The sequence below is a fragment of the Scyliorhinus torazame genome, chromosome 16, assembly GCF_047496885.1.
Source record: "Scyliorhinus torazame isolate Kashiwa2021f chromosome 16, sScyTor2.1, whole genome shotgun sequence".
Classification (NCBI taxonomy): domain Eukaryota; kingdom Metazoa; phylum Chordata; class Chondrichthyes; order Carcharhiniformes; family Scyliorhinidae; genus Scyliorhinus; species Scyliorhinus torazame.
Window position 1 is genome coordinate 155,186,602 of NC_092722.1, and position 13,390 is coordinate 155,199,991.

The 13,390-nt window shown below is 45.3% G+C and overlaps 1 protein-coding gene across 2 annotated transcripts in view; it reads left to right on the forward strand.

Annotated features, from left to right (window-relative positions):
- cpxm2 (carboxypeptidase X (M14 family), member 2) overlaps positions 1-13,390 on the forward strand; it is a 308,110-nt gene that overhangs the window by 158,304 nt on the left and 136,416 nt on the right. For both annotated transcript variants that reach the window (XM_072479272.1, XM_072479270.1), the window contains 2 exons: positions 6,021-6,105; positions 11,081-11,231. In XM_072479272.1, the coding sequence (XP_072335373.1) occupies positions 6,021-6,105; positions 11,081-11,231 (236 nt within the window). The remainder of the gene's footprint in view (positions 1-6,020; positions 6,106-11,080; positions 11,232-13,390) is intronic.

Here is a 13,390-nt window from a genome sequence, read left to right on the forward strand (position 1 = left end):
TCCTTGCCTTCAAATCCTCTCCGGGCCTTGCTTACTCTTTGTTTGCAAATAGAAGGCTGAGGGATGGCCGAAGAAACATCTTCACAATTATGAAAAACTGTGAAGGAAGAGAGAATGATTCCTCTGGTAGGGAAGAGCATGACCAGAGGCCATCAATATTAAATAGTGATTGAGAAATACAATAGGCATCCAGAAGAAAGTCTTTACCCAAATAATGGTAAGTATGTGGAACTCCCTGCCACAGGCAGTGGGCGAAGTGAACAGTATAGATACATTTAAGGGGAGGCTAGACAGGCATTTGAGGGAGAAGGAAATAGATGATTATGTAAATTTAGATGAAGCAAGAGAGGAGGAGCATAAGTGGAGCATAAAAACTGGAATAGACTGGTTGTACTGAATTGTCTCTATGGCCTTTACCTATGTAATCTTATGCATTTCTGTCGTTACCTTCAGTCTCACAACCCTCTGAGATATCTGCACATCTTCAGCCTGGCACCTTGCGCATCCCCGATTTTAATCACTCCACCATTGACATCCGTGCATTCAGCTGCCTGGGCCGTGGGATGTTTCACTGCGCTAAAGCCATTATCTAAATGATTGTTGCTGTGCTGTCAAGGCAAAATAAACTGTCTAGTTTTATTATTTTATTTTCATCTATTGTCATGCGCTGTTTTCAACTGTTTCCATTAGCATGGATGTTTCTTCGAGTCTTAGTTTAATGTCATAGAAATGTCCCATTGTTTACATCTGATGGGCAATGAGCCTTTACATTTATTGGTGGAATTTTGTGGAGCATTCAGCATTTAACTGGGTGCCGATATTTCAATTCTAAAAGGAAATCTATTTGGGGGTTACACAGTGCAACATGGGCACGGTAGCACAGTGGTTAGCACAGTTGCTTCACAGCTCCAGGGTCCCAGGTTCGATTCCCGGCTTGGGTCACTGTCTGTGCGGAGTCTGTACATTCTCCCTGTGTGTGCGTGGGTTTCCTCCGGGTGCTCCGGTTTCCTCCCACAGTTCAAAGATGTGCAGGCTAGGTGGATTGGCCATGGTAAATTGCCCTTAGTGTCCAAAACGGTTGGGTTGGGTTACGGGGATAGGGTGGAGGTTTGGGCTTGGGTGGGGTGCCTTTCCAAGGGTCGGTGCAGACTCGATGGGCCGAACAGCGTCCTTCTGCATTGTAAATTCTATGATTCTATGAACTAATTAACACTACAGTTAATTACTTATTAATCTCAAGTAAAAGACAATTTTCAAGGTAGGGGCCACAAGATATATATAAGCAGGTGGCTCCTTGAGCCTTCAGTTCCTGAGAAGTGTATTCGGTTTTGCACATTTACTGGCATGAGCTTCAAGTATTCCTCATTATTAACGATATTGGGGTGTAATTCGAGAGTGATTTCCTTAAATACCTACCTGAAAAGGTAATTTTGCTTCAATGAATCAAGGTCATTTACTAATCCTAGAGGTTGATATTAACTTGTACTGCCCCCAATATAGGCAATCAATGGCCCCAAAACAGGGGTGGTAGTCTTCCTGCTCCTTTCTCGGCCTTTTGACTAAGATGAAGCGTCAGATGAAGCCAAAGATGATGTGCAATGCCTTGTCTTGTCAGCTAGGACCTTGTATGTCTCTTTGGCCCTTACCCTAGTACCAGGTGCTCTGGTTTCCTCCCACAGTACAAAGATCCCACAGTTCCACAGTCCAAGGAACTTCTTCACCCAAAGGGTTGTGAATCTATGGAATTCTCTGCCCAGTGAAACAGTTGAGGCTCCTTCATTAAATGTTTTCAAGATAAAGACAGATAGTTTTTTGAAGAATAAAGGACTAAAGGGTTATGGTGTTCGGGCGGGAAAGTGGAGTGGAGTCCACAACAGATCAGCCATGATCTCATTGAATGGTGGAGCAGGCTCGAAGGGCCTGATGGCCTACTCCTGCTCCTAGTTCTTATGTTCTTATGTGTGGGTTAGGTGAATTGGCCGTGATAAAATTGCCCCTTAGTTTCCAGGGATGTGCAGGTTATGTGGGGTTGCGGGGATAGGGCAGGGGAGTGGGCCTGGGTAGGGTGCTCTTTCAGAGGGTCAGTGCAGACACGATGGAACAAATGGCCTCATTATGCACTGCAGAGAGTCCTCAATCTGGCAGATATCCCTCCCTGTTCTGATTTTAGTAAGCTGCTGGCCAGTTTTTCTTATATCAGCTAAACTCGGCTGGCTTGTTGCACGCGCAGCTTCCTTGAAGATTTATGTGCAAGTGTTGGCATTCTGAAAGGAACATTTCTTGGGCACAACCTCTTTGTTCCATGAGCAGCACATTTTCTATTGCTGTGCAGCTGCACAACTCAGAGGGAACTTTGGTGCTGGCTTAAAGTGACTCACCTCTTTGTTTCGAGTGCAATCAATCACTGAATATGGACCCCAAAGAAGCTTGAGAAATCTACTTTCACTCGATTACAAAAATTACAAGTGGGGTTGGGTGATTTGGGCCTATTATAGTTTATCATATAAATCAGAATCTGAGGCAACACTTCTACCAATTACCCAGCATATGAATAAAATGGCTTCTGATCCTGATAGGATAAATTGAGTGCATTAATACCCCTGAAGAATTGAGTAAAGCAGTCAACGAGGCACTAAATGGTATTCAGTCAAATTTAATAGACAAATTGAGCCAGATATCAGTAAGTGCTTGCTGAATATGCCGAGTCCTTCGAGGTGATTTGCATTTATCACATTTATTCACGCAGAAGGATCCTGTACTTTGTTCAAATTAATCATCCATTTAATCAATAAACATAAATTCGGAGCTTATTAGGCAGGCAGTATTGGAATCAGACATTGTAGGAAGCAGAAGGCACTGAGAAAAGACTCTTTCTAAATTCTTCCAGCCCTCTTGCTCAATGGCAATCGCATTGGGGCCTTGGGGCCCAGGACCATCCTACCCATAAATCTTCAAGATGTTATATAAAAGTTGTGCAATCTGACTATTTTCTTACTTTACAATTTATTTTTAATCATAAAAACAAAAAAATAAGCAATATTTGTGTTTATCTTTAATTCAGCCCACCATCCATCTTGCATAATATCTGTTCTGAAGAAGTCATATTTTGACGCAAATCATTAACTCTGCTTCTCCCTCCACAGATGCTGCCAGACCTACTCAGTTTTCCTGCACTTCCTGTTTTTATTTCAGATCACCAGCATTTTGCTTTTATCATTCATCCTCTTAACACAATTCCTCCACCACCCCTCCCCTGCGTCCCCCCAACACACCACCATTTAGCAGTACTTCCATTTGTCCTGCTTAAACGAGGCACCCGTCCTCTCCAACTGTTTCCATCAAAACATCCCTACTCACAGAGCACTTTTAGCCTCTTCAACTAGCCACAGTAGCATTCTTGTCTTTTAACCTCAACACATTAGGATAGAAATGAGTCCGGGCCTGCAGTAGAAGTGTGGGATCAACTGAATGGACCTGAAGATTGATATAAATTGGACCTCAAGCCTTCTAAATAAGCTGCTGGTGCTGGCAAAATATTATGGGTGTACTGACAGATAAATGTATATATTTGTAAGTATGCAATGTAAGCAATGAGGTGAAAGTAGAAGGCTGTGACCTCTCTCCATCAACAGTGGTCATATTTCATTGCGACCCTTAAGGTAATGTCTTGTTTCACACAAAATTACATTATTTCTACCAGGAGATTATGGTCCATATTTTAAAGGCATGGTTGACAGCACAAGGGTAAAAGTAAATGAAAAGTGCAGCAACTGATTGAAGCTTCTCAGTGTCATCAATTAACAAGCTGACCGTGATCCTTGGTCAGAGTGTTCGGAGCTCGGCGCACCACAAACTAATTGGCTGCATGGTTTGCAGATCAAATCATACACACAAAAAGTATGTTGGTTTATTTTCATCATCCCTTTAGTACTGTATATAACCTGACCTCCCCATGATTGAATTTCAACATTGTTGCCTCATTAGGGCTGCTTTGGGGAAGTCTTGACAGTTTGCCAAAATTCTGCAATAGCTTTCACTTTGCTGCCTAAGATCACACCCAAATGGACAACGGGTGGATATTGATTCCAGTGTGTATCCATCCTTAATGGAAATATTGGACACAGAATAATCCTGAGTTAATTTGACAATTCTTAGCCATTGCATCTTTACCAATAAGTGGGATCAGATGTTGTTGCAAAACCCATGATTAAACATCTATCTTGAGTGGGACATAGATCAGTTAAAGTGGTTTTAAGACAGCGTCCAATATTGTTGCAATTTGCGGTGTATATTGGATCGCCCTTTCGTAGCGTCATGCAGGAATGAAAAGATTAACTGACCTCTGTAACATTACAAGTGGGTCCTCTTTGCAGCCTCCATTCCTGGTTAGGTATCATTGCCAAAGGTTCAATTCACAACTGATTGAAGTTTTGTTTATCTGGCAGAATGCATTTTAATTATATTTAAAATACATTTTCTCGGTTGTATGATACCACTTGAGGAATGCCCACTCATTATGGCCTTGAAATTATACTGTGAGAGCAGTTATCATTGCTTATCGGTTATTAATTAAATCATAACTCTGGTAAAATAACAAAAGGATTTCAAATACATTTGTTAAACGTCCATATGCTATTTTCCTAATTTCAAGATGCACAATTTCTGTGTGAATTCTTAGCCAATTAATTTATTTAGATGCAGCAAACATGTCTTTTAATGCAGTTTGTTCTGGGAGCCCAGACATAGTCACAGCTCTGCATTCGGTGCTGCATGTTAACATCGTCTGAATAACTTTGTTAGAACATTTGCAGGAACTTTACCGGCATCTTGGAGGTAGGTTTGGGGAAAGCGGTGCAAGGACACAGCTAAGGAACGTCTGCTGTTACAGGAGGTGACTTCCGAGTGCTGAAACTACCTATCAGTGGCGTGTAACTAATTAAAATAGAACTGTGGAAAGGTTACTGTGCAGAAATAGGCCATTCAGCCTATCATGTCTGCCCTGGTCAAAAATGAGAAAAGAAACTAACTGCTAATTTTAATGCCACTTTCTATTACTTGGTCTGTAGCCTTCCAGGTTACAGCACTTCAAATGCAGATCCAGGTACCTTTTAAATGAGGCAACTTAGGCAGCGAATTGTAACCACCATCTGGCTGAAAAAGCTTTTCATTGTGTCCCCTCTCATTCTTCTACCAATCAATGCCCCCCTGGTAATTGACCCCCTCAACTCGGGGAAATAATTCTTTCCTGTCCACCCTATCTCGGCCCCTCAGAAATTTGTGCACTTCAATTATGTCACCCCTTAGCCTTCTCCGTTCGAAGGAAAACAACCCTAGCCTATCCAATATCCTCATAGATGCAATTTTCAAGCCCTTGGTTATGAGGGGAATTAGTGGGCATACTTGGAAGACTATGGAAATTTGCCAGTGCCGCACAAGACCTTGCTGTGCCATGAACTCATCTACTCACAGGCGAGGCAAGCAGAACTGAAGGTCAGATTCATATGCAAAGGCCACTTTAAAGGATAAAATTAATATTCCTTCAGGCATTGATTGCAATTGCCAATCGTTCGTCGTCTGCAGCCAGATTCACCATGCAGTGCTGGGTGTGCAGGATTGGCTGGTGGCCCCAACTGCTGTGTTGTGCCTCCGTTTTGTGCTGCCCTCCCCTTCTATATTCATCTCAGTAGCCATTGCGCCTGCAGGCTTCCTTTCACTGTGAGCACTTTAATTAGCCCTGCCAACCCTAATGGGACAGTGGTCCAGCAGACGGTTTCTTCGTTGGCTTCCTCCAGAAGATTGCAGCTGATTTCCCGCCACGTCTCCGTGCAGGTTCACAGCGCAGAATCAGCTCAATGTTGGGCTGATGACTCGAATGGGAAAAGTCTGCTCATTGTTGCACATTTGAAAAATTGTTACCCCTCAGAATTAAATGAATTATTTTTCTAGAAGAGAAAAACAGAGGTGGAAACATCAGGAAGCCCAAGACAAAATGTTATTCACCAGAACTTTTCTCCTTGTAGGAGTGACTGGGTGACATCGTACTGCGTTCTGTTGAGCAATGACAGCCACAGCTGGGTCACTGTCAAAAATGGATCAGACGATATGGTGAGCTTCTTAATATTAGTAATGAGTTATGTAGATAAAGAAAAGCAAGCTGTATTTAATAATCGCTATTTAAAATAACAGATGCTAGAGATGGTGAACGCAAAGCATACATGTAAACAAAGAAGGGGGTGGGATTCTCCCCTGCCCGGCGGGGCGGGGGGTTCTGGCGTAATGGAGTGGCGGGAACTGCTCCTGCGTTGGGCCGCCCCAAAGGTGCGGAGATCCGCACCTTTAGGGGCAAAGCACTCACCTTGAGGGTCTAGGCCCACGCCGGAGCGGTTTCCCCTCCACCGGCTGGCGGGAATGGCCTTTGGCGCCACGCAAGCCGGGGCCGAAAGGTCTTCGTCGGGCGACGCGGGTCGGCGCATGCGCGGGAGCGTCAGCAGCTGCTGACGTCATCCCGCGCATGCGCAAGGGAGGGGGTCTCTTCTGCCTCTGCCATAGTGAAGACCATGGCAAAGGCGGAAGACAAAGAGTGCCCCCACGGCACAGGCCCGCCCGCGGATCGGTGGGCCCCGATCGCGGGCCAGGCCACTGTGGGGGAACCTCCCGGGGCCAGATTGCCCCCCCCCCCCCCAGGACCCCGGAGCCTGCCCGCGCCACCTTGTCCCGCCATTCAAATGGTGATTTAATCCACGCTGGCAGGACAGGCATTCCAGCAGCGGGACTTCGGCCCATCACGGGCCGGAGAATTGGCGGGGGTGGGCCCGCCGACCGGGGCGGTGCGATTTCTGCCCCAGCCGACCGGCGCAACACGATTCCCGCCCCCACCGAATCTCTGGTGGCGGAGACTTCGGGACACGGCGGGGGCGGGATTCACGCCAGCCCCCAGCGATTCTCCGACCCGGCGTGGGGTCAGAGAATCCCGCCCCTGATTTTCAACCGGTTTACATTTAGAGCCACTTTTCATGTGAGAGTTCCAGTGGAGCTGGGAGAAATCCGGACTCTTCCAGTTCCGCATTTAGGCTGGTGGTCGGGTGCAATCATTGCTGCCTACTTTTGCATTTGGATCTCAAATATTTTATGCCCCTAATTTATAAATATAAAGGGCTTGATGCCTGCTTCAAGCCTAGGAGCGGGATGCTCTTTTACCCGTCTTTGACAATTTAGTGGATAGTGTGCAACTGCTCTGCCACCTTATTGGCTGTTCAGGCACCTGAAAAACAGGCATGCTCTAGCAAAGTTCTCCCCTCAAAGAGTTTTGCCTGTATTCTTCAATAGGTGCATTCAGATGTTACTGAAAATGAGGTGATGTTTCTTTCTGAGACCTAAAGTAAGACAGAAATGACTGTTTCCTCCTTATTTTGTTCAGAGTGGCAAAAGTAAAACCTATGTTGGATTACGTGCTGATGAGTTTGCTATGTATTTATTCACCTGGAAGAGGGCTAGCAAGAAATAGTTACAATGTCAATTTTTATGCACAATATCCTTTTACTTTTAAAAAGTGTATTGCTTTAGCCATACTACATAGACTACTTGTAATCCTTCATGTGCAATTCATTTAGAAAATATAGATTTTGCACAGGTGATAACATGGGCAGAGCAACTGTAATATAAAACACATGACATACCTATGGTGGCACTAATTATTATCTTTTCAATCGTCCTGATGAATAATTTGTAAAATGGAGGCCAGTGTCTAACTTCTGTCCTCTCCGCCACTCCAGAAAAAAAAGGTTATACTGAACATTTGTGCCAAATAGCCATAAATTCAAACAATTTTTTCAAGCCAAGCTGGCCAGTTTGTTCTGAGGTACTGTTACGACCAGCCCCAGGTAGGGTTCCCCGAAAGTTGTTGATCTGGGCAAGGCCCCTCAATTTGATTAGAGATCGTCAACACGGTTTTGTGAAGGATAGGTCGTGCCTCACAAACCTTATTGAGTTCTTTGAGAAGGTGACCAAACAGGTGGATGAGGGTAAAGCAGTTGATGTGGTGTATATGGATTTCAGTAAAGCGTTTGATAAGGTTCCCCACGGTAGGCTACTGTAGAAAATACGGAGGCATGGGAATCAGGGTGATTTAGCAGTTTGGATCAGAAATTGGCTAGCTAGAAGAAGACAAGGGGTGGTGGTTGATGGGAAATGTTCAGACTGGAGTCCAGTTACTAGTGGTGTACCACAAGGATCTGTTTTGGGGCCACTGCTGTTTGTCATTTTTATAAATGACCTGGAGGAGGGCGTAGAAGGATGGGTGAGTAAATTTGCAGATGACACTAAAGTCGGTGGAGTTGTGGACAGTGCGGAAGGATGTTACAAATTACAGAGGGACATAGATAAGCTGCAGTGCTGGGCTGAGAGGTGGCAAATGGAGGTTAATGCAGAAAAGTGTGAGGTGATTCATTTTGGAAGGAATAACAGGCAGACAGAGTACTGGGCCAATGGTAAGATTCTTGGTAGTGTGGATGATCAGATAGATCCCTACAAGTTGCCACCCAGGTTGAGAGGGTTGTTAAGAAGGCATACGGCATGTTAGCTTTTATTGGTAGAGGGATTGAGTTTCGGAGCCATGAGGTCATGTTGCAGGTGTACAAAACTCTGGTGCAGCCGCATTTGGAGTATTGAGTGCAATTCTGGTTGCCGCATTATAGGAAGGATGTGGAAGCATTGGAAAGGGTGCAGAGGAGATTTACCAGAATGTTGCCTGGTATGGAGGGAAGATCTTTTGAGGAAAGGCTGAGGGACTTGAGGCTGTTTTCGTTAGAGAGAAGGTTAAGAGGTGACTTAATTGAGGCATACAAGATGATCAGAGGATTGGATAGGTTGGACAGTAAGAGCCTTTTTCCTCGGATGGTGATGTCTCGCACGAGGGGACATAGCTTTAAATTGAGGGGAGATAGATATAAGACAGATGTCAGAGTTAGGTTCTTTACTCAGAGAGTAGTAAGGGCGTGGAATGCCCTACCTGCAACAGTAGTGGACTCGCCAACACTAAGGGCATTCAAATGGTCATTGGACAGACATATGGACGATAAGGGAATAGTGTAGATGGGCTTTAGAGTGGTTTCACAGGTTGGCGCAACATCGAGGGCTGTAATGTTATATGTTCTATGTTCTAATTTGTCACCACCCGGCTGGGATGCCCCAACCCCTGGTGAGGAGGGATGACTGGCTCCATGTCTTCATTCGACCCACCCTATGCTGGTAACAACAAAGGTTTAGTCTAATGAGGTTCCCTTTCCCTAGGGTACCTTTTTAGACCCAATAGTTACATTTGAAAAGGAGCCAATTTAACTAGACTTTGTGGAGCTAAGATAGAGTTAGGTTATTAAAAAGATGAGGAGAAATGGTAAAACTCATACAATTTGGAGTAGAAGTAAGAATTGAGTCCAATAGTAAGAAAATATAAATAAAACGTTAGACGGAACAGTCCTTGAGTTGTGAGGTGTAGACGATGATGCTTTGCAGCCGATACCACTTGTTGATTCCACTTGTTGATTCCTTCTGTTCAGGTGTTCAGTAGTTCGGTAGAGAGATTCAAGTTCTTTTTCCAGCTGCGATCCTTCTGCTGGCTGGTCAACTTTCATATTCAGAGCGAGAGTTTTCGATGTTCCTGCAAGAGCTGACTATTTTTGCAGGTGCCCTGTCTTGGATATTGTGTCACCTTCAGTGTGGCAAACTTCCATGTGGTTTTATAACAGCACACAGACATAGACCAGCACACACTGGGCTGCTCTCTTGACTAGCTTTTGCCCCCAGTCTTTGTGTATTTGAAGTGGAGTCCACTAGTCAGTCTCGGCAATTAGACCCAGGGTTTTTGGTTGAGTTAGCTATTATATTCCTTTGGCATTACCGGAAATGGTAATCAGTCTTTGGATTCTTCTAAAATTATCTTGCCTGGAACCACAGGGAGAAATTCCATTGTCCCTTAGATAAACACCGTGCAGCCATTCCTGTCAGTAGCTAGCGCTACCTTCTCAGCCATCTCGTGATCTGTATCCTTTTAAAAAATATAAATCTTCTTAAAGTCCAATATTTCCATGTGTGATTCCCGGATTTTTTTCCTCCATCGTTATAACACTTTTTACATCCTTCTAGAACAATTATCATAACAGATATTAATTGTTCGCCCTATTAATAACATAGATTTTAGCCACAAATTGGAATCATAGCTCTCAACTCATGTAAGCCATTCTTAATTGAGAAAATAATATATTTGTATAGTTACTATATCTTTCTATGGTCTCATGTCACCGAAGCGTATGAAATTACCCATGAAGGGGCAGCACGGTGGCACAGTGGTTAGCACTGCTGTCTCACAGCACCAGGGAACTGGCTCAATTCCTGCCTTGGGTGACTGTCTGCATGGAGTTTGCACGTTCTCCCTCTGTCTGCCTGGGATTCCTCTAGGTGTTCCGGTTTCCTCCCACAGTCCAAAGATTTGTAGGTTAGGTGGATTGGCCATAGTAAATTTTCACGAAGTGTCCAGTGGGATTACAAGGATGGGGTGGGGGATTGGGTCTAGGTAGGGTGCTCCTTCGGAGGGCCGTTGCAGACTCAATGGGCCGAATGGCCAAATTCTGCACAGTAGGGAATCCATGATTCTAACTGGTGGCTTCCTTTGTTCAAGGTTTATAATCAAGCACTTTTGAAGTGCATTGGCAAAAGATGCTCTCCAAGAAATGAGAATGGGTTAGCAATGGTTGACACTCAGGCTTCTGCTGAACAAATGCAAAATTATCCATTATTTGGTGAGTCAGGAATATTTAGTATGCTTCAGTATGTGTGAGAGCTTATTCTATCTAGTCTACTAGAATCTTTCTCAGTGATTCCAGTAGCCATCTGTACCAAGTTCATGGAACATATGCCCTCTTTAAAATTGATTTTGGGTGTATACTAGCCTAGGATTAATCAGGAGATCAGCACATGGCGAAAGTGATCTCCACATGTCTATATCTATGTCAGTTTGAAACACTGGCCTGTTATAGATTTTGAAAATATTGCATTTACAGTTATTTATTGGATCTTTATTTTTCAGATATTTAAAGCCAACCAAGAGAAAGAGATTCCTGTACTTAATGATTTTCCCACTCCCGTGATCGCTCGCTACATTAGAATAAACCCTCGGAGTTGGTACCCGGAGGGCAACATCTGCATGAGAGTAGAAATCTTGGGCTGTCCTATGCCAGGTATAATTCTATTTTACATTGTAGAGTATGATTGTGAATCTTATTCCCTCGTAAAGCTTTCAACTCATGATTCAGCTCATATTTTGATGAGTAAAAGAGAGTATGAAATCTGATCAAGTGCTGTGCTGTGCTTGTTAAGGATGGCACATTCTGGTTGTTTATTGAGATTGTGAGGAATAGGCAGGTGACATCGAGAAACACCTAAGAGGACTGAATGTAGCAAAGGCTATGGACCTCGACAAACCGCACTGTCGTTCTCCAGAGGCAGCTGTTAACCAATTTGTTTCAGTACGGCTAGAAGACTGACAACTGCCCAACAAGGTCAAAGATTCCCCAGGTACGTCCAGTCCACAAAAGGAAAGACTAATCCAATCCAGCCAGTTACCACCCTGTCAGTCTGCTCTCATCAGCACAATGGTGGAATGTAGCATTGATAGTGCTATCATGTGGCTCTCCTTTATATGGCTTCTTTCCCATCTGTAATGCTCTGACATGTTTTTCGGCAAGTGCTGCTGAAATGCTGGAAGTTTGAAAAGCACAGGGAGATGCTGGAGTTTGTGATGTCTGTGCTTCATTCCAGTGGGTGTGACTAAGTAAACATGAATCACGCAACTCAATTTTGTTGGATGCTTGCTGCCTGATGCTAATGTGACAAGAGTTCCCGTTTTATGTTGCAGCTTGAAATCTCTTGCTGACTGGCTATATACACGGAGCCAACCATGGAGGATGTTGGGCGGGGTTCTCCCCTATCCGGGGGGGGGGCGGGCGGGCGGTCCCGGCGCCAAGGACTGGCGTGAACCACTCCGGCGTCGGGCCGCCCGGAAGGTGTGGAATCCTCAGCGCCTTCAGGGGCTAGACTGCCGCCGGCGGGGTTGGCGCCGTGCCAACAGGTGCCGAAGGACCTCCGCCGGCCGGTGCGAGTTGGCGCATGCGCGGAGGCGCCAGCGTGTGCTGGTGCCATCTCAGCGCATGCGCAGGGGGGTTTGGCTCCGCACCGGCCATGGTGGAGGTCCACAGCAGCCGGTGTGGAGGGAAAGAGTGCCCCCACGGCACAGGCCTGCCCGCGGATCGGTGGGCCCCGATCGCGGGCCAGGCCACCCTGGGGGCAACACCCGGGGCCAGATCCCCCTGCCCCCCTCGGAGGCCGCCCGCAGAGCCAGGTCCCGCCGGTAACTACCAGGTCTAAACGGGAGGCCACTCGGCCGATCGCGGGCCGGAGAATCGCCGGGGGGCCGCTGCTAGCGCCAGAGAATTCGGCAGGCGGCGAGGGCGGGATTCACGCCGCCCCCCCCCCCGGCGATTCTCCGGCCTGGCGGGGGGGTCAGAGAATCGCGCCCAGTATATTCAATATTTCCTTGTGTAATAGACTAAAGTTAATTATTAATCTCATAGTAAGGGATCCTCTGGGGAAGAGTGATCATAATATAATAGAATAGGTTGAGATCTAGAGTGATGTGCTTCAGTTGAAACTAGAGTATTAAACCTAAATAACGCAATGGAATAGGTGTGATGGTAAAGTTGGTTAGCCTGATTCAGAAATCAGGTTAATAGATATGGTGGTAGATAAACAGTGATGAGTTATGAAAGGAATATTTCATAATTCTCAATTCATATCGATTCCATGTATATATTCATTTCAGGTAGGTGGGTGTCATTGCAAGAACAGCACTTATTGCCTACCCCTAATTGCCCTTGAGAAGGTGCTGGTGAGCAATCTTCTTAAATGACTGCAGTCTGTGTAGTGAGCGTCCTCCCACAACGCTGTTAAGCAGGATGCTCCACGATTTTGACCCCGCATCGATGAACAAACAACAAAAATATTCAAAGTCATTTATTCTGTGTTTCTTGGAGGGAAGCTCAGAGATAGCAACATTCCCATGCACCTGCTGTCCCTGTCTTTCTAGGTGGCAATGATTACAGCTTTTTAGATGGTATTGAAGAAGATTTGGCAGGCTGCTGCAGTACATCCTGTAGATGCAACCCCCGTGTGACAGTGATGAAGGCAGTGAGGGTTTAAGGTGGTAATCGGGTGCCAATCAAGCACAATGCTTTGCCCTGGATGGAGTCAAACGTTTTGTGTTTTGGTGGAGCTGCACTCATCTGGAACATGACGACTTTTCCATTATACTCTTGACTTTTCCCTTTTTTGCAGTGGTAGA